The sequence below is a fragment of the Trematomus bernacchii genome, unplaced genomic scaffold (assembly GCF_902827165.1).
Source record: "Trematomus bernacchii unplaced genomic scaffold, fTreBer1.1, whole genome shotgun sequence".
Classification (NCBI taxonomy): domain Eukaryota; kingdom Metazoa; phylum Chordata; class Actinopteri; order Perciformes; family Nototheniidae; genus Trematomus; species Trematomus bernacchii.
Window position 1 is genome coordinate 4,401,659 of NW_022987739.1, and position 22,924 is coordinate 4,424,582.

Below are 22,924 nucleotides of genomic sequence, written 5' to 3' on the forward strand. Positions count from 1 at the left end.
TACATTTCTAACACTAAGGGTCTGTCACTCAAAAGAATAACAATAGACAGGTTTCGTGACAAAATGGGGGATTATGTTTTTATTTGTCTTTACCAACTTTCAGACTGCTTCTCCCAGTTTGGATTATTTCATTGTAAAAAAAGCAGCCAAATTATCCGCACAGGGCTCCTCCTCCCCAAAAGAAATGGCTTTATTAAAAAAAAAAAAAAAAGGTAATACACTTATTAAAACACTTTCACGTGCAAATCAGTGTTTTTCCAGCAGGAACAACATAGAAGGGGTATACGAGCTAAGGGCTAATGTTAGCTTGGCTTGTTTCTCTGATTACTTCCGGAAGTCCAATGACTAAAAGTTAAAATATATCATTAAAATCCACAAAGATCGGAAAAGTGTATGGTTAAAACATAGATTAAAACGTCATAAGCCAAAATATCTTCTGGCACAAAAGCACAATGCTAAAATAAAGTGTTATCCTAAATGTAATTACAAATTTCACTAGGTTTGAAAACGGTCGCAAACATTTGGTATAATGTGAGTTATACATTATTATTTATTATTATTATTATACAACAAATATTTATAGGTTTACAAATGTTTAGACCTTTTAATGAGGAAATGTTACAAATTACACCTTTAAAAACCTGTGAGAAACATTCAAATCTGGAAATGTAAGTAAAAAATATAAAGACTGCAGACTTTAAACCGTCTGCCTATAAACCTTTCAGACCATAGAGTATTTAAACAGTATCTTCAGCCTTGGAATCATTAACCACATAATGCTGCAGTAAGTATGTATATATTGTTATTTCCATACAACTGATATTTTTTCCTAACTGTTTTCAGACCTCCAGCAACCCTGTTCATTATAACAGTAACGCAGCAGTGTGTTTGAAGTGGTAATGAACTAGCTAATTCTTTGTTGCCATTTCTTATTCTGGACTTTCTGACCAAAAAAACGTCCCTAAAGATCTGCATACATATGTACAAAGTCTCTATTATATGTTTGCCTTAATGAGGAGGGTGACACTAATAAGAATATCTCAAGGCTAACCCTGTTATAAGGTATAATGCATCATGAATTGTCATCTCGCTACAGGGGGTGACAGTTAGAGGATGGTTGCCAGATCTGAATACGCTTATTTCGCTTCTGTGGCACATGAAAGTGAAGTATAGACGTATATCTGAACGCTGCTGCTGCATTGTATATCAGCCGAACCCGTGTTACTGTGCAGTTCAAGGTAAACTGCCATTCTCCTTATTTCTTCATTTTTCTCTCAGCCACAATGAAAAAAATATAGTATCAATATAAATCTAGCTGCGGGCCTCTAACAGTGTGTATAAAATAATGACAAAATGCCAGCAGCAGAGATCTAAAATGCCATTGGGGTTGCTATGCCAACAAAGCTTCAGGATATAAAGGGACCCCCTCAACAGGCCCAGATCGTAATCCTGACATCTGTGCAATCAGCTCAAGCTCTGGTGTCAACAACACAGCATCCTCTTCACACACTTCAAGTGGCTCCTGCCTCACAGGCATCTGAAGAAGCTTCAAGGAATCACTTTTCTAACTTTCCCTTTTAGTTTCCTGATAAGTCAGGCACCATATTTATTAGATGAGAAAAAAACTTGGGAAACTAATTGACGATTTAATAGAGTTTCAGTACCGTTGAAAGCCAAATTCAATATGTTGTCCTGCATCAAGTCATTGTCTCTTCAAAAGCCTGCCATGTGTTGAAAGAATTACGTTAGGATATGGATAACGTATCCCTGCTTAGAGGATGTGTAAAAACATGTAATGTTCTATAAAATGGGGGCATTTATAATCCTTATGAGGGTTTAACTTTAAGATTCTGGTAAGGCTACATGATATCTCCAGGATAAGTTGAAAAATGTCACTAGGGATGTTGCTCTATCTATTGAGTTTCATCATAGACAGTAACACAATTTCAGTTTAAATTATATCTTACAGCTAAGGGCTCATAATATGTAAATAAGATGAAATAAAGTCCAACTAGATTGGAGTATTTTGCTCCTTTTTCGAGCTTGTGGTCAAAAAATGTCTATACACAATCCGCAATGAACACCCAGATACTTGTTAGACAGCCTAATATGCTCAGCCTGGAAATGTTTCATAATTACAGTGACTGGATGACATTTAAGGGCTTATCACTTCCTCTTTAACGTCCATTTTATATTGTTTCATTGAAGAAATACATAATAACAGATAACACCATGGACTTAATCGAAAAAAATACAAACACACCATCAATAACTTAAGGAAGACATTGGAGCTGCAGTACACTGCAATATGGTGAGTTGCTGAGTGTTTATACACCAATTTGAGCAGCATTGAGTTATCTTGAACTATTTAAAGACAGAGGAGGTTGCAGTTGTCATAGATCATAATCAATATAAGAAATCATTAGAAAAACGCTGCAGCCAATCACGTGGCTTATAGAAATATCCGGTTTTAAATGCACCCGGTATGCTAATGAACACGCCTTTTTGTCCAACACTATTACGCAAAAAATGTCTGCACTTTGGATAATTTTTTGCCTCAAAGTGTTTTTTTTTGTGTGACATTATACAAGAAACACCCTACGCTTCTGGTCCTCCGGGGAAAACGGAGTGGTTTATGTCTTGTTTTACTATGTTTGACAGCGGCTGCTATAGAAAGCATACACCTACTCCACAAATCGATCCGGTTGTAGCAATGGATGTTTGTTTTTTTAAATGAGCCCGGCTTTCATTCTAGGGGGGATTTGTTTCAGGGTATATTAGTCAAAATGAAACGAAAATGTATAAGATTTGCAAGAAAAACCCTCATTTAGTAACAAATGTTATCAATGGACGGATTATTTTTGCAAAGGTGAATCCCCAAAACCAGTGAAGATAAGATCTGGAGCTATTTAGATCTGCTCACACCAGCAGGTCGAGGAAATGTACACACAAGCCGTGCCGAGACGTTAAGGATTAGTTCTCTTACCTCCAACACACAGCAATGACATTTCTTAAATGCGCTAATAGTGCAGGGTCCAGCTTCTTCACCAGCTTCCGTAATTGAGCCAATCTGTGCAGAATTCAGCCTGAGGATGAAGCGTCGGGCTGGAGATGGAGAAGCCAGCCGTCAGTGGCAGAGACCGGGCCTGGCAGGACTCTTCGGCCTGACAAAAATAAAAAATCTTTACACTTCGAGAGTGAACGCTAGCGTCGCAATCCTTTCTGTCTTTTTTATGGCCTGTCTTCCTTATTTTAAGACTCTTTGCCCCCCTTTTCTCTCAGCTTTCCGCTGCCCAACACACAGCCATCTTGTTCAGCTTCAGCACCGCCGCTGCGTGGACAGCTCCTGGCAGTGACGTCAGGGCGGCGTGATGCTGTGTGAAGGGGGGGGGGGGGGCTAAAACAACTGATTATTAGCCTCTCCCTCTTTTTGTAACAGACGTCTAAATATCTCAGAGAATCCTTGGAAAATATCATAATATCAACATGAGGGTATTTAGGGAAGATTACTCTGAACATTGATTTTGACAATATGACCAAGCCTTACTTTGAATTAAACAGTGATAAGTGAGTCAAATACATTCTTCTTGCTTGACAGCAATAGTGTTAGTTATAGGGGAAAATATGGAGTCCTCTGGCAGAGCCTAACCATGAAATTATGTTTTAGCAGTAATAAAGTAATTATGATGAACATGAATAATGCAGCTTGGGTATTTAGTAATAGTTGACTAAAAGTAGATGAATTGTTGGTGATAAAATTACACTTTAGATCATGTCATAAACAACACATCTTTGTGTCCTCTTGTGGCCTGAGAATCCCATCGGCAAAATCAGTCATTATTAACTTTGTTGCATAATTACTGCAGGTCATAACACCTGCATCCTTTCAGTAAGACTTTTCCCCCCATTGTGGGCGCACAGCTCCCCCTGTTGGAACAAAACATTTACTGCATCTTTACAGACTCCTCCAGGGTCTGGTTCAAAATAAAAATAAACATGTTTTGCCAGTTCATTCCATTTGATTTGACAGGAAAACAACAGTTGTCTTGTAAAAATAACAACACGTATCTCACAACAATTTAAAAAAAGCAAAATTACACAAACATTTTCAGTTTGGTTTAATGAACATTTCAGAAAATACAAATATATAATGTTCGGACAGCGTGTTTTGTCCATTAAACAACCTAACATCATCAATGTAAACACACAAATTCAAAACCCAACATTTGATTTTCACTCTTTCCAGTTGTTTTATTTTTAATGCATTCTAAATAATACAACATACACATTCCCCAACCCCGTAATGCAAGTGGGCATTCACTGTAAACTAATAATTAGGCTTGTCTTATTGGACAGGTCATGTGCCTGTAGGTAACTGCTGACACTACAAAAGGGTAAGGGTCGAACCAATTTGACTTAATTAAAGCTGTTCAGAAGATATAATTACCTTATATTTAATGGAATTCCTGAACTATTAAAAACCCTCATCAACGCCACAAATATTTGCATTTACAAATGCGCTTGTGCATGAATAGACACATTCATAAAGAAGAGGCAGGGCCTGCGTGGGTGGTGTTTTGAAGTGTTTTCACCCTTGCCTTTACTATCCTTGAGATATCCACATGCTCTGTTGAATGGCACTGATTTGACCTAATCCTGCCGAGCCTGTATCGTGTCCCTGTGATGCAGCAGTGGGAATCCATCCGGCTGGAGTCTCCTCATAACTTCTCACTGTCAATAGATTAAAGCCCACATGTTAGTAAATTGGCAAATATTCAGACATATTGATATATTATATGGGTTTCAAACCTTGAAAGATGCGTGTTGTAAATCACACTTGACTATGTTTTCGAAAAACGGTGCTCCTTATTGGTAGAATCTTAAGAGTAAAGCAATGGTCCTCATGTTGGAACCAATACAATCCTACTGTGTTGAGTAAGGGATATACAAGTTACCCGTCCAGATGAGAGAGGACTTCGCAGAGCTGGGAGAGCAGTGCACGATGCTTGTGAGGGTTGCCCTCCAGCACTCCATTGAGACGAGTCAGGTATGAGTCCAAGTTCCCATGAGATGCTGTCTCACCTGTATCTGTTCAGAAAAGTCACAAAATAATTAAATCAAGACATCCACTCAAGTTGAAATACATTTACATTCCAGCACGGTTTGGCAATCCAACTCTTAGGGTATACGTTTTCTCAAATGTATTAATGAAAATACTGTTTACTCGTCGATTAACATTGCTAACAGCACCAATGCATTAATACTACGGGACAAACTCTAGCATCAAAATACGATAAAATGGCAGAACATTTCATTTATCATCCATCTTTCTTCATTCCTGCATTTCTCCTGTGAAATAATAGTTGCTGACCTGGTAAGGGGACTGATGACAGACTGTTGACCAGTGTGTGTTTGATGGCCAGCAAGTGTTGGTGAAGAGCCTGCGTCCGCTTTTCATCCAGCCCCAGTTCAGCCTCCAGGCGCTCTTTAGCATTGTACATGTCCTTAATGTGTCGTTGAAGCACTGAATTCTGCTCCTCAAACTCAATGTTGGCTTTACGAAGCCGTCGCAACTCAGCCTCTCGAGCTGGAACCACAGAGGGAGACATTTAACAGGAATTGAAGATAATGTCTCATAAGATACGTTGGACGATATATTGGAATGATCATCATCAGTTTTTCTCTGTTACCTTTGTTCTGATCGAGGAACTCTTCTGTGAAGATAGGAATGTCGAACCTGCTTGTGAGGTCAGAAGCCTAAAGGACATCAACAGCAAATGGACAACTTCGATGTTTAAAATGTATGTAAAAATACATTGCAGAATATACAGTGGCAAAACATGGATGTCATGTACCTTTGATATAGATGGCTCTGAACGAGTGCTGATGATGACAGACGGAGTGTCCTCTGCAAGATAACGTTGCATGTGGTTATTATAGCACACAATGCATGGAGTCAAAAGCTAAAAACTAAGCAGTTTCTTGCTATTTGCCCTTGTGATGTTTTCTATATGAGTAAGTAAAGCAGAGTCGTCACCTTTCTTGATCCTCTTGTCTTGTATCTTAGCAGTGGTGATCTGAAAGGCCTCCGTCTGCTGATACTCCTTCAGTTCCTGAGCATACTGGATCTTCTCCCGTTCTGCCTCGTCAAGGTAGCGCTATCATTGCAAATAATGTTGGGAAGCTTTAATGAGGGAACAGTTCTTCATTTAAAAGCTTTTTCAGCATGCACATTTCACAACTATCAAGAATAAAAGCAACGCTGATGAGAAATATCTTTAATAAAAAAAAAAATCGAACAACAGAAATCAATGTCTCCAACATCTTTATGACATTTCGTCCAACAGGCCAAGTAATACAGCATCATTAATACCCACTGCTCACAGTCATGGGTTGTACTGAACATACTTTGTTAAAAAAAAAACTTGTGACGTGCATACTTGCAAAATATGTATAACTACCTGTTTGTCATTCAGGGCCAATCGTGTCCACTCTGCTCCAAGTCTCTTGGTGATTTCTGGGAAAGGTAAGTCAGGGTACCTGGCCCGCATTTGTTCCCGACGTTCATTTAGGAAGCGGACATATCCAGTTACTGGTGCCTTGGGACCATTTGGTAGCACCTTCTTTCTCTTCTTTCCCTTCGGCCAGCCTCTCTTCTTTGGCTGGAGAGGGGGGAAACAACGGGCAGGTCATCGTCAACGCTCAATGTCAACAAATAGGCAATATATAATAATAATAATAATAATGGGTTCCATTTATAAAGCACTTCATATTTGATTTCAAATCCCGAACTGCTATATAGCTTGTCCTGAATGACAAAAACTGTCTAAAACTACAACAAAAAAATGACAATCAATGATGACCATAAAGAGCAGCAGGTATTCCCATTTGAAAAAGCTACAGCCCAAATTATTTTGGCGATTTTTTATTCAAACATGTCTCAAATGATGTATAAAATAATCAGAAATGTTTCCTCATTTATTTTAGGTTGATCAATGAATTGGTCCAGCACTACTACACGACCACATCACCCCTATCCTCCATGACCTCCACTGGCTCCCCATCAAACACCGCATTGACTTTAAAATATTACTTTTCACTTTCAAAGCCCTCAACAACCTTGCCAACCACCCGTCGCCTCAGGTCTGCTGAAGCTAACCTACTGCAGCCCATCAGGACAAAGCTCTGGACCTGGGGTGACAGGGCCTTCGCTGCAGCCTCCCCCACACTCTGGAACCCCCTCCTCAGCCACGTCAGAACCGCCAACACTCTCACATCATTCAAACAATCCCTCAAAAACTCACCTTTTCACTCTTGCCTTCAACTCCTAATCACCTAACCCCTTGCCCTTATTCCACCTAGCTTAGCACTTTCTACTTTTGTTGTTATTTTGTTTTACTTGCTTGTAAGCGCTTTGAGTACCAGGAAAAGCGCTTTATAAATGTAATGTATTATTATTATTACTCTACACACCTCATGAAGGTTTTAATGTTAGGTATTTGTTGACATTGTTTCAGAGGTTTTATTTGATCTGCTCATTTAGAATCTGGTTAGTGGTGCTGTTGACGTGAATTGTGTAAAAATGAAAGGTATTTTTTCTGTCTGCGGTCAATTTTTATATACGAACACTGTTTGTGCTGATTTCTATTATTCTGCCCAAACTGTTAATAGGATATCCTCATAAGAGCATAAATACTCCACCTGCCTTGTAAAATTAAATACATTTCTAATAATAGTTTTCCTCCTGTAACAATGTAACGCTAATGAAGGTAGAATGTTTTGCAAGGTGTGTGTAATTGCGTAATAGTGTAAAAATAAAATGGCAACTAAGTGGAGAGGTAACAGTTTAACTCCTAATGATTACATGTTTGGTTAGACAGCCTTATTCATCCAACTAAGATAAGATAAGATGGACCTTTATTTATCCCCGTGGGGAAATCCAGGTGTTTAAAGCAGCAACAGAGGGAGAGTGAAAAACAGGACAGTAAAGATTCACAAGAGGATAATCAAATTAAAAACAACATTATATAAGTAACTGTTAAAACGATATATCACAACAAGGTCAAACGTTGATCATTTGAATGAACATATATACATATTTGAGTCCGGGTTATTTAATATATTGACATGTATGTGTGCAGATGTGAGTGCAGGTCAAAGTGACTTGTACAAACAGTGCATGGGAATAAGGAGGCTTTATTAAAGTAATTTACAAAGCGAGTTGTTAATCCTTGTCACATGTAACTCACCTCCTCTGGTGGTTGGTCTGCTGAATGTGAAGGTTTGGACTGATTCGATGCATCACTCTGCTCTTGTTTGATCCCTCCCATGATCTCTGTGTATTGGACGATCAGAATCAGAATTTCTTTATAAGTCCCGCATGTTTACAGTGTTACAGCAAAAGTGAAATAGCAGATAAAAGGCTACAGATTATAAAGTAGCTAACATGATAAATATATAGAAAAAGCACATGGCCCGGTCTCTGCCACTGACGGCTGGCTTCTCCATCTCCAGCCCGACGCTTCATCCTCAGGCTGAATTCTGCACAGATTGGCTCAATTACGGAAGCTGGTGAAGAAGCTGGACCCTGCACTATTAGCGCATTTAATAAATGTCATTGCTGTGTGTTGGAGGTAAGAGAACTAATCCTTAACGTCTCGGCACGACTTGTGTGTACATTTCCTCGACCTGCTGGTGTGAGCAGATCTAAATAGCTCCACACAAAAGAAAGACAAATAAGTCCTCATCCAGGCAAACAAACAAACAAGTAGCAGCATAGTTTGTTTATCTTCTACTGCTGAAATGTATATCTTTATTGTTTTTGTGAAGGAAATCCTGGTGTAAAAAAAAATAAAAGTGTAAAACTTAATGAAAGTGTTGTAATCTTTGAGACAACAGCTGCTCTATTGATTAGGCTGCAACGACAACTTTTACTTTCATTGTATTGTATTTACCTTTAATTCATGTGCAATGTCTTATATATGCTGCTCTGACGAAAACATTGGGATCAATAAAGTATATCTTATCTTATTATTTACGTTATCTTAAATGGACATGAACGTATTAAGGTTTTAGATATTATAAAAAGTATGTTTTGCACATATAAATGTTTTAGTATGTAGATGTGAAAATGGCAATTACTCTTAATCTGTAAGGGTTAAATCCGGGTGAAAAGTCTGTACACAATAATATAGGAGAAGTATTAAAACAGATAAGAAACCAAAAAACAAATCACCATTATGAAGCTAACCTGGCTGCTAGCTGTTCTTTATAGCGGCTAACTGTTCACAAACAACGGATACAAAGGTAATCCAAACGGCTATATCTTCACATGTAAAAAACTGAAATATATATGCTATATAAAATAACGTTAAGTCACACCGGAAAAAGGCAGATTGAATACATTATTCATACTTTTTGGGGGATAAACGTCTTCTTTACTCACCGAAAAATGATTCCTCCGGCCAAACAGGAAGAGAACCCTTCCTGCCATCGGATTGGTCGGTCGATCGGCATGCAGAGTCGTGATTGGTTGGCTGCATATTCCCATGAACCCCACTAAAAAACCAGTGGGTCCTATATAATACGTTATAATTATTTGTTATATGTTTACGTGCACTATCAATATTATTTGCGATATCATTTATACAATAATTTAAATTTGATGTTTAGTCTGTCCACGATATTTGTTTTAACGGTCAAATTGTTTATTGTTCTACTTCCTCTTGGTGTTGCACTGTCTGTCCCTTTGCTGTTGTTACACTGGAAATGTCCACATTGTGGGACTAATAAAGAATTATCTTATCTCAAAGGTCCTGCATTCAATATTATTAACCCTTTAAGTATGTAAGTATAATCAGGAAAATCTAAACATATCCCCTGCTGTGACTGTTATTACATACTACATTGTTGTTGCTCATGAATTCATGTAAAGGCTGGATTTGACTGTTGTCATTTTGAAATATTAATTCAGTTATAGCTGCTGGTTATATGGGTGGGCTAACAAATGATACGTTTATACATCAACAGTATGCTGCAGCAACAGCAGTATCTCTTCTGCATGTGTGTCATATACATAAACATGAAGTTTATTCAGTTTGGAGATGAAAAGAGAGCTTGTTAATCAGTCCTGTACATTACATCACTTGAGTATAGTAATCTGATTATTGTATTGTGTTTGTAAAACGTGTTAAAAAAGGACTTTCACAATGTTAGTTTTGTCCAAAAAGCAGTCCAAACATCAACATTATGACAGTATTTCAAAGGAATAAGTCATCCTCACATTAACAACAGGAATCAGTTTTATTGTTTACATTTACAAAATATTTAATGACATAACTGACCAAAAACGACATATTTAATGTACATTACTTGTTAGAAAATATGACACTCAGTGTGGTACAAAAATATATGCTGTATAATAGAGACCCAGAGATTTTTAAGATCACCTTTGTAGAGTCGGGGAAACTGATGTCCTCTTTCGTTTTTTTGCCATAAATATAGATCCACTTACCTTAACACTTTAACTGGTATCCATCAGTTCCAGAAATGAACCATATTTGTTAATTGCTAAGAATTCTAACTATAATCATTATTGGATGTTTGCCGTTGAGTGACTGGTGGTAATATAAGCTGCTGGTATACTGCCAATGTTTGGAAAAAAGAGATCTCTTAATTGAATATTGAACACAATTTTTAATTGTAGGTTTCTTCACCGTCATCTGGAGCACAACAGAAATAAGTATTATTAACCCAGTCATGTTTGATTTCCCATTTTGAAATTCTTGTAATGTTTAGACATTTAAAACTAAGTACAAATCAAGAATGAATTTCACTGAAAACCATGGCCACATACTTTGCAGTATTAAACATGCACATATATTTTAATATACATTTAAAAGATCTTATAGAAAGCAGGCTATCACATTATTGTAAACCGTAACAATAAAAGGCACAACTCTTCCAGCTATGACTATAAATGAAGATGTTCAGTTATTGATACCATTTATCTGCAATATTTAGCATTAGATTTACAAACTTATTTAATATTCTGGGGCAGTTGAACTTGTGTCAGCTGTAGTAGCACCGCAGACACAGCAAACATCAGCTGTCTTTCAAAGTGTACATCCTTAAAGATAAACTCTAGTTGCACACACAATAGCCATTTAAAGTGCTTTAAAAAAGAAAAGAAAATTATAATTTGAATAAAGCGGATTCCTTGAAAACAAATTGTAAAATATTGTTGTATAAGATTAATTCAACTAGAATGAACATCCAAACCCTTTTATCTCCTAAATGTAGCGTTAGAAGTACATGCATTATGGCTGCATTATATTTAACCTGACCTTAGGTTTCATGTTTGGTTGAGTTGTGTAGTTCTCTAAAGTTTCCAATTATGCTACAACACATTTGCTAACCTATAGTGGCCGCAGTGAAGTTATGGATCTTCGAACAAAAAAAACAAGCAAAGCAAATTTTAGCAGCAGTCAGAGAAACAACTTTATTCAGTGTCTTTAAATACAGGGTCCATTTGTTTCAGAGAAGACATTTTTACTTCTCGTTAAACCCACCTAGGACTTTATGTTCCATATAATAGAATTACCGTCTTGCAGTTTATGAGTCCACAATGTCATACCATAACTTTGTCCCAGTGAGGCAGTCAGTGACTTTGACCATCAAATTCAATAGAGTTCATCCTCGGTCAACAGACACTGCCTCAGGCGTTCTGAGATATTCTGTTCAGCTGATGCTTTTGACTTGAGACAAGATAGTCACCTTCTGACAAAAACCTTGTTAACAATGAATACTAAGCGGGAGAAGCAGCGGGAAAGATCAGTGAACCGTCCCATGATCCCAGATAGTACCTTATGACATAAGCACAATGTCTCTAGACATGGTTTTAATTGTGGCAGAAAAGACATGACAGAAAAGTCAGCTTCAACATGTTATAAAGAAACAAGAACGCCGTTATCATTGGTTTTTATTTTTATTTTATTTATAGTTTACAATTTTTGTGGGTGTTTATTCATTATTTTGAATCCTTTTGGCAAACTTTAGTGCTCACTTTGTTCTGTATAGTCCAGTCCCCCAATGTAGACTTAATTTTTTGGGAAGGGAGGAATGAGGCGAGAGCCAAGTGTAGTCAAAGCGATTACATTTTATCCAGGTAGTTATCCAGCAATGGGACACCTTCCTTGAGCCCCTTGCGTTTGCGCGCGTCGGTGACAACAATACCGGGCTTGGACGCAGGGTCGGTTGGATCTCCGGGGAGGATCTGCCAGTGGTCAAACACACACTGTGGGAAGGCCTGGCCACCAGTGTGGGAACGAAGGTCAGCTGTGAAACCTGGGAATAGACACAGCAAAGTATGCTCGTTATACCCTCCCAACAATTACAATGAGGGATAATGCACAAGTCACATATGAGGAAGTGAACATTTGATAAGTGAATCCAACTGCTATGTGTGGAGAGCTGAAACGTTTGCTATATTACTGTAATAAAGACTGCACTGACGCAATGCCTTATAATGGTACAATCAATATATTTGATGAACAGAAATGTTCTTTGGTTTATTTGGGGATGTTACCATTGATGTATGACTAAAAAAAACAGGCAATATACTTAATTACTCTCAGCATTACTGCCACTCTTCAGAGTTTATTAGCCTACTACTTTTAGCCTTAAGGATTGAAGAGACATCGCTCCAACAACTTTTTCTTCCATTTTCTGTTCGGGTCAAATAAAACAATCTTCCAAAATGATCATTTTTTTCTAATTGCAAGTAGTGTGGTACAAACTGAATACATTTTTTTTAATAAATACAATAGAATATTGTTAGTTATGAATGTTATGTTTGATAGTGGTTATTCCACAACAAACAGACCAACTTCTAAAGTCCAACTAAAAGTTGACCGCAAGCACCAAGACTTATTTCTGCCAAGAGCTTGATAATAAATTCATTTGCGAGATGACTAAAATGTATATATTACCGGTAAGTAAAATCAGGTTGCATACAAACAGTGGCTTGGGAACTAAGGGTTCTGCTGCTCTATTCTGAACAAATCACCCTTATGAAAAGACAACTTACCAAATGACTCCATGACAGGCAGGAAGGCCTTGGTGACACGCATGGGTGTTCCTGGGATAGCAACCTCCTCAAAGACGTGACCACGTCTCTTGGTCAACACACCGTAGATTCCACCGACAGCAGACCCGGGACACTGCAAAGGAGAAGGTCGTACAGACAACAGTTACCTTTTTGAGATCACAGGCATGCCAAGTGCTGAAAACTAAGGCTGTTGAAACGAGGGGAAGTTGATGAATGCAGTATTGATATATGGGCTTAGATATAGTTTCTGCTAAAGGCTGCATTACAGTGAAGCTTAGCAATTTTCTAAATCGACCAGACTATTCTTTTTTTACTTTCCCACTAAATTATGTGGATTTAATGAGTAAGATTATCTATTGGCAAACATTTTAAGAAGCACCAATTGTCCACATTCAATCACAATGGGCAAAATATTGATTGAGGCATTTGAGCATCTTGAAACTTTGGTGACACATACCTGAATCTCCACCAGGTAGACTGGCTCCATCATTTTGGGCTCTGCAGTGAGCTGGCATGCATACAGGCATCGGCGAGCTGTTGGAATAATCTGACCGCCACCACGATGAATAGCATCTGTATGCAGGGTCACGTCATGGACGTTGAAGCGAACGGCACGCATGTTCTCTTCACAGAGGACACCCTAAAGACAGAGACACCAATTGTAAATAAACTGAATCCAGAGAACAAAAAAACAATTTCTTGAAATAAATAAACCTGATACAAGATGCTATACGAACATGACTATTAAAGCTGTTCAGTGAATTTATATGCACATCAGTCTGCTTACCTCCTTGACTGCCCACTGGAAGCCAGCCACAACGCTATCCTTGATCTCATTAAGGTACTGCACTCCCTTTGTGACATCCACCAAAAGATTAGGGCCAGTTCCATCAGGTCCAAAGCACCAGATCTTTCTGGCCTCTCCAACATCCCAGTCGTGAGTATCAGCAAGGTATCTGGCACGGAGTTTCATCTCCTGACGAGGTGTAATGTCACCCTTCTCAATGGCCTCTGCCAAACCATCCTCCAAGGGAGCAGCCTTCATGAACAGACGGTTGTGCTTGTTGGGGGACTTTGAGAGACACACCACACTTGATTCCACGCTGACCGTCTCCCTGTAGGACACCACTGGATCAGATTTCTAAAAAGAAAACAAGATATGTCAAAACAAGTTTTCCTTTAGCAATATTGTTTTTTTTCTTTTTTTCTTTCTTATTTCCCCATTACCCTGAGTGGAACACAAGCATGATCCTCCTCCAGATCCTTCAGACAGATCTCCAGATGCAACTCTCCAGCGCCAGCAACAATATGTTCTCCAGACTCTTCAATGATGCACTGCACCATAGGATCAGACTTGGACAGACGCTTCAAACCCTCCACCAGCTTGGGCAGGTCAGCAGGATTTACGACCTCCACAGCAACTCTCACGACAGGGCTGACACTGAACTTCATCACTTTCATGTTGTGTGCCTGCTCAAAGGTGGTGATTGTTCCAGTCTTGACAAGGAACTGATCCACTCCAACCAGACCACAGATGTTACCACATGGCACATCCTCAATGGGCTCAACATAACGACCCATCATCAAAATGGTCCTGTTAAAGAGTAATGTGTGCGTAGGGAAGAAAGAAAACACAATTTTGATATGACATATCTGTTTATTTAAATCGTATAACGGATGCATATCAAATAGCTAATGACTCACCTCTGGATCGGCTTAATGAAGAGATCGTCCTTCTTTCCAGGGACATAGTTTGGTCCCATAATGCGTACCTTCATGCCAGTGGAGACGCATCCAGAGAACACACGACCAAATGCATAAAAGCGACCCTTGTCGTTGGTGGGTACCATCTTGGAGATGTACACAATCAAAGGAGCCTTGGGGTCACAGTTCTTGATACCTGAAAAACCAAAGCAACATCTTGCTTAGTACCTGGGTCTCAATGAAATTACAGAATTCATCATTTGATATGCATGATGAAACTTCCAATTCCTGTGTATGAGAATATGTAAAATAAATAAAGTTCATACCCATGGCACACTCATCATCCATAGGTCCTTCGTAGAGCATTTCGCAGCGGTACTTCTGGGCAGTGACGGGGGAAGGCAGGTGGATGGTGATCATCTGAAGGAGAGCCTCTCCGGCAGGCAGCCAGCGACGCATCACAGCCTTCAGAAGAGGCTTACCTTCCTTGTCCTTGTCCTCATTATCCAACTTGATCTCAAGCTTACTGAGGAGTTTGGCAGTTTCCTCTTTGTTGAAGTTCATGATAGCATTGAACACCTAAACAATATCATTTCATTAGTGGACTGCACAGTTACATGACCAAGAATGTTAAAGCAAAACAATGTTTCTGTGTGCTGCTCAGAGTGAGAGTTATCATCACTGGATATTCAGGTCAAAGTGAAGAATGTTTCAAATCATCACTTGCAGGCACATCTATTTAGCTCAAAGTTTACAACAGAAAATTCTAATTACAAATGTATTTAGCGCTGCTTTTAAACTGCCCTTTCACGTTACCTTGAAAATGGGGTCCAGGACGAGAGCAACAAAGGTACGGGGGAGCTTGGAACCTGGAGGTAGATTGCTAGACTTGTAGAACTTTCCAGTGGCAGGATCAAAGTACCTAGAGAAATGCACAAAGTGTCAAGATTTAACAACACAGTACATGTTGTCATAAAAGTTCCTTTATTGCTTGCACTTGATAGGTTAATCAAGATCTGTTTTAAAGACTCACCTATCACCCCACAGCTTCTTCATCATGTCTTCAACCTTCTTGCAGTTCTCCTCTGCATTCATCTGGGTGTTGCTCTTGGCAGCAAACTTGGCTGCATACATTTCAGCAAACTGCTTCAGAGTGAAAGCCCAGCCATGGAGCCCAGAGCCAAAGCCCACAGTGCCAATCACTGGGGAGACCTTTAAGTGAAGACATAACAAATCCAGACATGAAAAGACTTGAAGAGCTTTTTCCAATTTATGATAACTTATCTAGCTGTTGATTTTTTTATTAAATTGGACAGTACTACAGGGACACCTTTTGTGTGGCTATCCAGTTCAGAAACTGGATCCTCAAATGTCTTTAACTAGAAATTAAAAATGTAAAGTTACAGAACCGAGCTAAACCACAAGAGTGAAAATGTACCAATGACCTTGGTATCACATTAAAAACACATGCTTTTCATGCCACAGGAATCAGAAAAGTAATGTGAAACATGGATCCCAGTTTCCTTTTTGTTGAAGTGCATGATAGCATTGAACACCTAAACAATATCATTTAATTAGTGGACTGCAGTTACATGACCAAGACAAGAATGTTAAAGCAAAACAATGTTTCTGTGTGCTGCTCAGAGTGAGAGTTATCATCACTGGATATTCAGGTCAAAGTGAAGAATGTTTCAAATCATCACTTGCAGGCACAGTCGCATCTATTAAGCTCAAAGTTTACAACAGAAATCAGATTTATTTTGTAATTAAGACAAGTCTTTATGGTTGTTTTGAATGCACCGAAAAGTCATGTGAAACATGGATCCTCATTACAGCCACTTACCGGGAGATGTCCCATCGGCCCATCTTCTTCTCCATAAGTGGCGATGATGACGTTGACTGACTCAACAATACGCTGGAAAGTTTGGTAAAGATCTTCAGGCTCCAGCTGCAACTCCAACAAGGCACGGTCCATCTTGTTCATCATCAGGACTGGCTTGATGCGCTCAGCAATGGCCTGACGGAGCACGGTCTCAGTTTGCACACAAACACCTGGCAGGGAGTCAATGAGGCAATTTAATGGCAAAATAAGCAGCAGTGTAGCTGTGCATAGTTTCACGCAAGCATCTCAATTATTCACATCGCAGGTCAGCACACAGAGCTTTTCTGTAGCATGTGCAAAGAAACAAAAGTGCAAAGTAAAAATGGAGATCACAGTGGAAGTATGCATAGGCTACAGAGGATTGTTCAGCCTTGTCCTTACCAGACACGCAGTCCACAACAACCAGGGCTCCGTCAGTGACACGGAGAGCAGCAGTCACTTCAGAGGAGAAGTCAACGTGACCTGGAGAGTCAATCAGATTGATCAAGAAGCCAGCGCCATCCTTGGTCTGCTTAATGAAGGCCAAATCAGTTTCGGCCAGTTCGTAGAAGAGGGAGATGGCGCTGCAATTAAAGTAAATGTGTTAGAACATGTCAGATGCCAAATGTAACATTTCAAAGATTACTAAAAAAAAAATAGATATGACTATTCGTAACATGTTGAGTATTTCTGCATTGTTGACATGCATATCACTGAAGATTTTAAGAGACGGAACACATTTTGTTCCCAAAAACACAAAGGTTTGTAGTTTTAACTCTGACCCCTACGAAAGGAGACTAAAAACCACAATTTGTGTTGTACTGGTAGCCAGGACTAAACAAGGGCAACCACTGAGGACATTACGTACATAAGTGAAGCAATGTAGAAGAACAGTTGGAAAATATAATATGATGCTTACGTTGACTTAATGGTGATGCAACGTTCCTGTTCATCTTTACGTGTGTCGGTGAAACGGGTTTCTCCGGCACGAGATGAGGCAATGATGCCAGCCTTTGACACGAGCGAGTCTGTCAGAGTTGACTTGCCGTGATCGACGTGCGCAATCACAGACATATTACGGATGTTGGACTTCTTGTCCATGATGGCACGGATCTGGTCGACTGTAAAGTTCACCTGAGGAAGGAAAAAATCAAATTAGATAATTCACAAAAAATCCAAATAAAGTGCAAACATGGCAAGACTGCAAGGCATCTGCAGCATATCGAAAATCTGCTGACGCAACGATACCCGTTCTGTACTTCCACCCAGGGCGTTTTCCCCACTCATAATAGCTATGAGTCATGACAAACAGTATATCCATTCAGCATATCTTTTATTTCAACCCATTGTCTGTGTATCAATATAGTGATATATTGACGTTTTCCAAAACTGTTGTCAAAGCATATTCAAACAAGCCATCACCGGCATAATATGTCGGCACGAATAGGCCACGTGTACATACTGACATAATGCTACATGCTAACTTTAGCTAGGGGACGGTCGATGGGAAATAATCTCTCCTCAACGCTACAATTAAAAACAAACACGGCACAATCGTACGCATCAGATTTCAAAAACAGCCACTTGTCCTTATTCAGCTTACGTCCATGGTCACATACATATTGATGTCATTTCCCTTGCAATGGCTAACGTTGAGGCAAAGCTGTGAAAGTTAGCCGGCGAAATACCGTAGCGTCACCTAATTTTAGACATTTAGGCCTCTACAAAAAGCGTCAGTATGGGTACATTACAACTTCAACTCCATTATAAACACAACCGACTTGTTTTAGCCATTGAGAATCGTCTTTTTAGATTCTTCCTGCCTTCTTCTGGCTAACGGTATCAATGACAGAATGGCTGCCATTTTGATCAAAGCACAATCCACAGAGTTGAGATGCAAGTTAGGATATTATCCGCTAAAACGGCCAAACAGTTGTCAATATTCGGGTAGACGGCACCGTTTGTGTACGATAAATGAGTATTAACTCAGAAACAAATAATCAACTCACCATTTTGACGGATGGTTTTGGATCCGCTTAGTGGCGAAAAGAGACAGGAAATGTTACGCTGCCCACCTCACCAGGGCATAGGCAGGAAAGAGACAGCTGACGTCAGAAAGCTGGAATTTATACTGCCTGCGTAAGGTTGTACGTCGTCACGTACTGACATTACGCTCGATGGGTCGTGTTGCTGGTGTTGCGGTTTCATCCATCCACATCCACGTTTCTTATGACGTGACATTCAGGTAAGGTAGCATTATGTCAGCCATTTTACAAGTTTACAGGTCAGGCAGTGGTGTAAAGTAGGTAAGATAAGATAAGATAGAACTTTAATGATCCCAATTTGGGATTTTTTTGTAAGTACGTAAGTAAGTAAGTACATTTACTCAAGTACTGTACTTAAGTACAGTTTTGAGTGAGAGGTACTATAGTGTACTTTTACTCCACTACTTTTATTTCATAGATTTAGTTACTTTGCCCATTTGGATAGTAATATTAATTAATATTAATAATATTATATAATATATAATTAAAACTAGCTGCACCTTTACTAGCTTTGATAAACACATTAATGCATCAATAATTATAATCAAAACATATACTATATGATTCTGTAATGGGTCAATCTGCGTAATGAGTACTTTTACTTTAGGTACTTTAAGTATATTTTAATGCTTATATTTGTAACTTGACTAACATTTTGAATGCAGGAATTTTACTTGTAAAAGAGTATTACTACACTCTTCTTCTACTTTTACGAGTGACTGGACCCTACACTCTTCCATAAGTGGGTCAAAAAGGACCGTATTAGAATAATATGTGTTTTTATGCCATTTTTGTCATTTTGGTTAAGAAAAATCACTTGTATAATATGTAGTATTATATTTTGGTTCACACTAGAAATATTTTATATTTAATTTTTCACTATTTAGAATTTTAGAATTTTTTTTCACATTTTGAAAAAAACCTTTTGAACATATTGATGCAAATATCTCCGCTATTCTGAGACCCTCACAGTATTCCAGTCCCTTTTCAAAACTCATCTCTTCTCCTCTTGTCTACTCATCATAGCCCACCCCCCATCAATCCATGCCGGTTGATCAAGTTTGATAGTTCTATACTATACCCCCCATCCTAACCTTCCTTTATATTGTAAAGCGATTTTGAGTCCTTGAAAAGCCCTATAAAAATATAATGTATTATTATTATTATTATTATTATTATTATTATTATTATTATTATTATTATTATTATTATTATTATTATTATTATTATTATTATACTGACAGGTATCAGATCTTGCTGTGTAAAATAATCTTCCTGAGAGGTGTTACTTCTGATGTAGTCTGTGTGGTCTACAGTGAATGTATTCCTGACAGCCACAGGTGATAAGAATCAAAGGTTCCCATAGGATTCCATAGAAAAGGCATGCGGGTCATTTTTGACCCACTTATGGAAGCTTGGGGTAGTAATACAAAAACTACAATTTCTTAAAATGTATACAATTTAAATTTAAAATTTGAATGGCATGATATCCAAAACATGTTTTTTGAGGAATAGTTGAAATATGAAATGATACAAAAATGTAATTACAAAGGTACTTCAAGAAAACCACCTCACCGGGTCAAAAAATACCCACTTATAAGCTTGGGGTAGTAATACAAAAACTACAATTTCTTAAAATGTATAACATTTAAATTTAAAATTTGAATGGCATGATATCCAAACACATGTTTTTTGAGGAATAGCTGGAATATGAAATGATAAAAAAATGTAATTACAAAGATACTTCAAGAAAACCACCTCACCGGGTCAAAAAATACCCACTTATGCATCTAAGGGTTAAGTACAAGATCTGTGAACTTCTCTGTTTAGGTCCAACTAAAACTAGCTACATAAAGTCAGGCTTGCATTCGGTCAAAACAAACACAAAAACTCACATGCTGGTATCAGGCAAAATTGTTTTAGTAAAACTATTACGTTACTACATACAATTGTGGTTTATTATCAATAAGTACAATAATTGCTTAGTAATATTTATGCACTGTCCTTAAATAAACTCCCTATTTTCTTGCCATAGGACAAACTGGACCAAAACCATCTCAAATCTGGTTGACTATTTTAGTGTAAGAAACAGTTATCAACCTGTTTTATGATAATATTAAAATAGCACAAACAATGATTCCAATTATGAAAAGATAGATTATTTTGAGTGATGTGTTGTGCTAGATATTACATGTGTTGTAGTCAGATCTTTTCACATCATGTTACCTCATTTCATTTTTCTCCAGCAGATGGTGCCCCAGCTTCACTTCCAGAAACTTCAGCTTTCAACACACCAGTCCATAAAAAACACAGGTAATACTTTAGGCTACTGTGTTATCAAGATAACCATTTCACTCTACTGTACTTACGGAGAAGCGCAAAAGACAATGTTAATGTCTTTTTTCAAGGGCTCTTGAACCATTGATGTATTTTTTAATTATGCTTGATTCAATTAACCATTCATTCAGTCTCCAATCAAGTTAGAGTTGAATAACAGTAGTTATAACCTCAAATACACATGTACTACCCTTCTTCTGCTGTACATGTATTAAACCATGGTTAATAGCCAATGCTTATTTCACTTGTTCAATCTGTTTAAAAACCTCTATGGTAATGAAAAAAAGGAATGAAGGAAAATTAAGTATTTTCCAAAATCTTTGCAAATGTGTTGAGTGGATGGGTTTGTATCCTTTGTCATAGTGTAGCTCCAATAAAATATGCTGTTGAATTTCTCTTAATTCACTTCTATCATACAGGAAACTATTTGAAATCACCAAATCTAAAACTAAATAAATCGCAGTTGTGTAGAAATATTTTTGAATGATTGTCATTCAGCATTCAGGGATACATTCAATGGAACTTGTAAACCTTGGCCAATACTTTGTGTATACCCATGAAGCATAAATAACAAGGTCCTTAAATGATATGCTGTCTAAGTAATTCATAGCAAAACAATTCCATTAATTTTAAATGTTAAGTGTATGGGTGGCTAATGTTTTTCAGACCAAGGACCCTTTAGCTAAAAGGGAGTCGAGCAGACACCCTGCTAACTTCATGTATAAAATTGAGTTGCATAATAAACTGGACCTTAAAGGGAAGCTTAAAGTGCCATTGCTATGGTTTTATTTATTTATTGAAATAAAGACAATTTATCGTTGCTAATACGTTGGATTCATGTAGCCTAAATGTGAATTTTCATACATATTTAAAATTGTTGAAAACATTTTCAAACAAGATATTGGAGACACCCCTGCAAATAATAAGGACCCTAGGGACCCCCTGTTGTTCACCCATGGTAAAATGCATATAAGTAACAGGGTTTTGTATGTGAGTTGTCACCATGATAGACCACCAGATGTGTTTTTTCATAAAAACAGATTTAGATGCCTTTATTTGAACCCTGTTATCATAATTCACCTACACCTTTCATGGTTGTTAACATTTCACTTTTTACCACAAGAACTAATATGTATGTGACATTTCATTTGATCTGTCGGGCACAATTTTCTAGGAGAATTTTGAAAGTCAGCTCTGTCAACATGTTACAGATAAACAGATAGATGGATAAAAAGACAAGATGACTCAATCCTAATTTCTACAGGGATTTACCTCCACCCCTACTCTAGGCTTACTGTAAATATGTTTTCATTGCTTTGCTGCAATGGGAATTGTCGGCTTTATGACATCCTGAAGATTTACACACCACTATGAGATGAATTGCATAGACATGCTTGTAAGCCCTCTCTAAAAAGCATTAGATGGTTTCATGATTCATATTCTGAGAGGGAGCAGAACTACAAAACACTTAGGCCGAAGATGGACAAAAAAATACAGAAAAAAGAGAATAATTTGAACACAGTTGACAGTGTTAATTACCTGTGAGAACATGAATTAAACGGTGTTAAATTGTCCAATTTAACGCCATCACACTTGGTCTGCTGGTCAAACCTTGTGCTGCTGCAGTCATGGTGCCGTCATATCTGAAACACTCACAGAGTGATTGACAGGCAGCAATGACAGTAATTGACCATGGATTGAAATGACACTAAACGTTTCGTTCGGTATGATTTCTCCCTACAGCTATCTTTTAGCATGTGTTTTGGTAAAATTAAAAGTTGTTGTGCTTACTTTGAAAACAGTCTATTGGTATTTTTTGGTGACAGAAGTCTGACATACTTCAAATATATGCTTCAGTTCCATCCTGAC

At 38.1% G+C, this 22,924-nt stretch overlaps 2 protein-coding genes and 2 non-coding genes across 6 annotated transcripts; all 4 read right to left on the bottom strand.

Moving 5' to 3' along the window:
• Positions 1-4,101: 4,101 nt before the first annotated feature.
• Positions 4,102-9,531, bottom strand: hmg20b (high mobility group 20B). Of its 3 annotated transcripts, none has more exons than XM_034147543.1 (9): positions 9,446-9,531; positions 8,250-8,335; positions 6,462-6,662; positions 6,038-6,158; positions 5,856-5,908; positions 5,691-5,757; positions 5,372-5,587; positions 4,956-5,088; positions 4,102-4,731 (listed from the first exon to the last, which is right to left on the bottom strand). In XM_034147543.1, exons 2-9 carry the CDS (start codon positions 8,328-8,330, stop codon positions 4,719-4,721), a joined length of 885 nt encoding a protein of 294 aa, XP_034003434.1. In that variant the 5' UTR covers positions 8,331-8,335; positions 9,446-9,531; the 3' UTR covers positions 4,102-4,718. The 3 variants fall into 3 exon arrangements, with proteins under 3 accessions (XP_034003434.1, XP_034003435.1, XP_034003432.1); XM_034147544.1 differs by lacking the exon at positions 9,446-9,531 and adding an exon at positions 9,415-9,438; XM_034147541.1 differs by lacking the exon at positions 9,446-9,531 and adding an exon at positions 8,494-9,381.
• Positions 9,532-11,973: 2,442 nt separating this feature from the next.
• On the bottom strand, positions 11,974-18,929 carry LOC117495933 (elongation factor 2-like). The gene is made up of 13 exons (XM_034147545.1): positions 18,683-18,929; positions 17,593-17,807; positions 17,076-17,257; positions 16,656-16,864; positions 15,846-16,024; positions 15,629-15,734; positions 15,139-15,391; positions 14,813-15,008; positions 14,336-14,702; positions 13,896-14,249; positions 13,566-13,748; positions 13,088-13,220; positions 11,974-12,345 (listed from the first exon to the last, which is right to left on the bottom strand). The coding sequence occupies exons 1-13, from the start codon at positions 18,683-18,685 to the stop codon at positions 12,152-12,154; spliced, it is 2,574 nt and encodes an 857-aa protein (XP_034003436.1). The 5' UTR covers positions 18,686-18,929; the 3' UTR covers positions 11,974-12,151.
• On the bottom strand, positions 15,471-15,539 carry LOC117496271. Its single transcript, XR_004557271.1, has one exon. It is a non-coding gene; the product is annotated as a small nucleolar RNA SNORD37 (small nucleolar RNA).
• On the bottom strand, positions 16,451-16,519 carry LOC117496272. The gene has a single exon (XR_004557272.1). It is a non-coding gene; the product is annotated as a small nucleolar RNA SNORD37 (small nucleolar RNA).
• Positions 18,930-22,924: the final 3,995 nt, after the last annotated feature.

Excerpts from the sequence above, each read along its gene's own strand:
- LOC117495933 (XM_034147545.1), bottom strand. Across the intron at positions 15,735-15,845 it reads AAGAAGCTGTGGGGTGATAG|GTACTTTGATCCTGCCACTG; the intron begins GTGAGTCTTTAA and ends GCATTTCTCTAG. Across the intron at positions 14,250-14,335 it reads ATGCTTGTGTTCCACTCAGG|AAATCTGATCCAGTGGTGTC; the intron begins GTAATGGGGAAA and ends TTTTCTTTTTAG.
- hmg20b (XM_034147541.1), bottom strand. The coding sequence starts at position 8,527 with ATGAAGCGTCGGGCTGGAGATGGAGAAGCCAGCC. Across the intron at positions 5,909-6,037 it reads AGACAAGAGGATCAAGAAAG|AGGACACTCCGTCTGTCATC; the intron begins GTGACGACTCTG and ends GTTATCTTGCAG. Across the intron at positions 5,089-5,371 it reads GTCATCAGTCCCCTTACCAG|ATACAGGTGAGACAGCATCT; the intron begins GTCAGCAACTAT and ends TTTTCTGAACAG.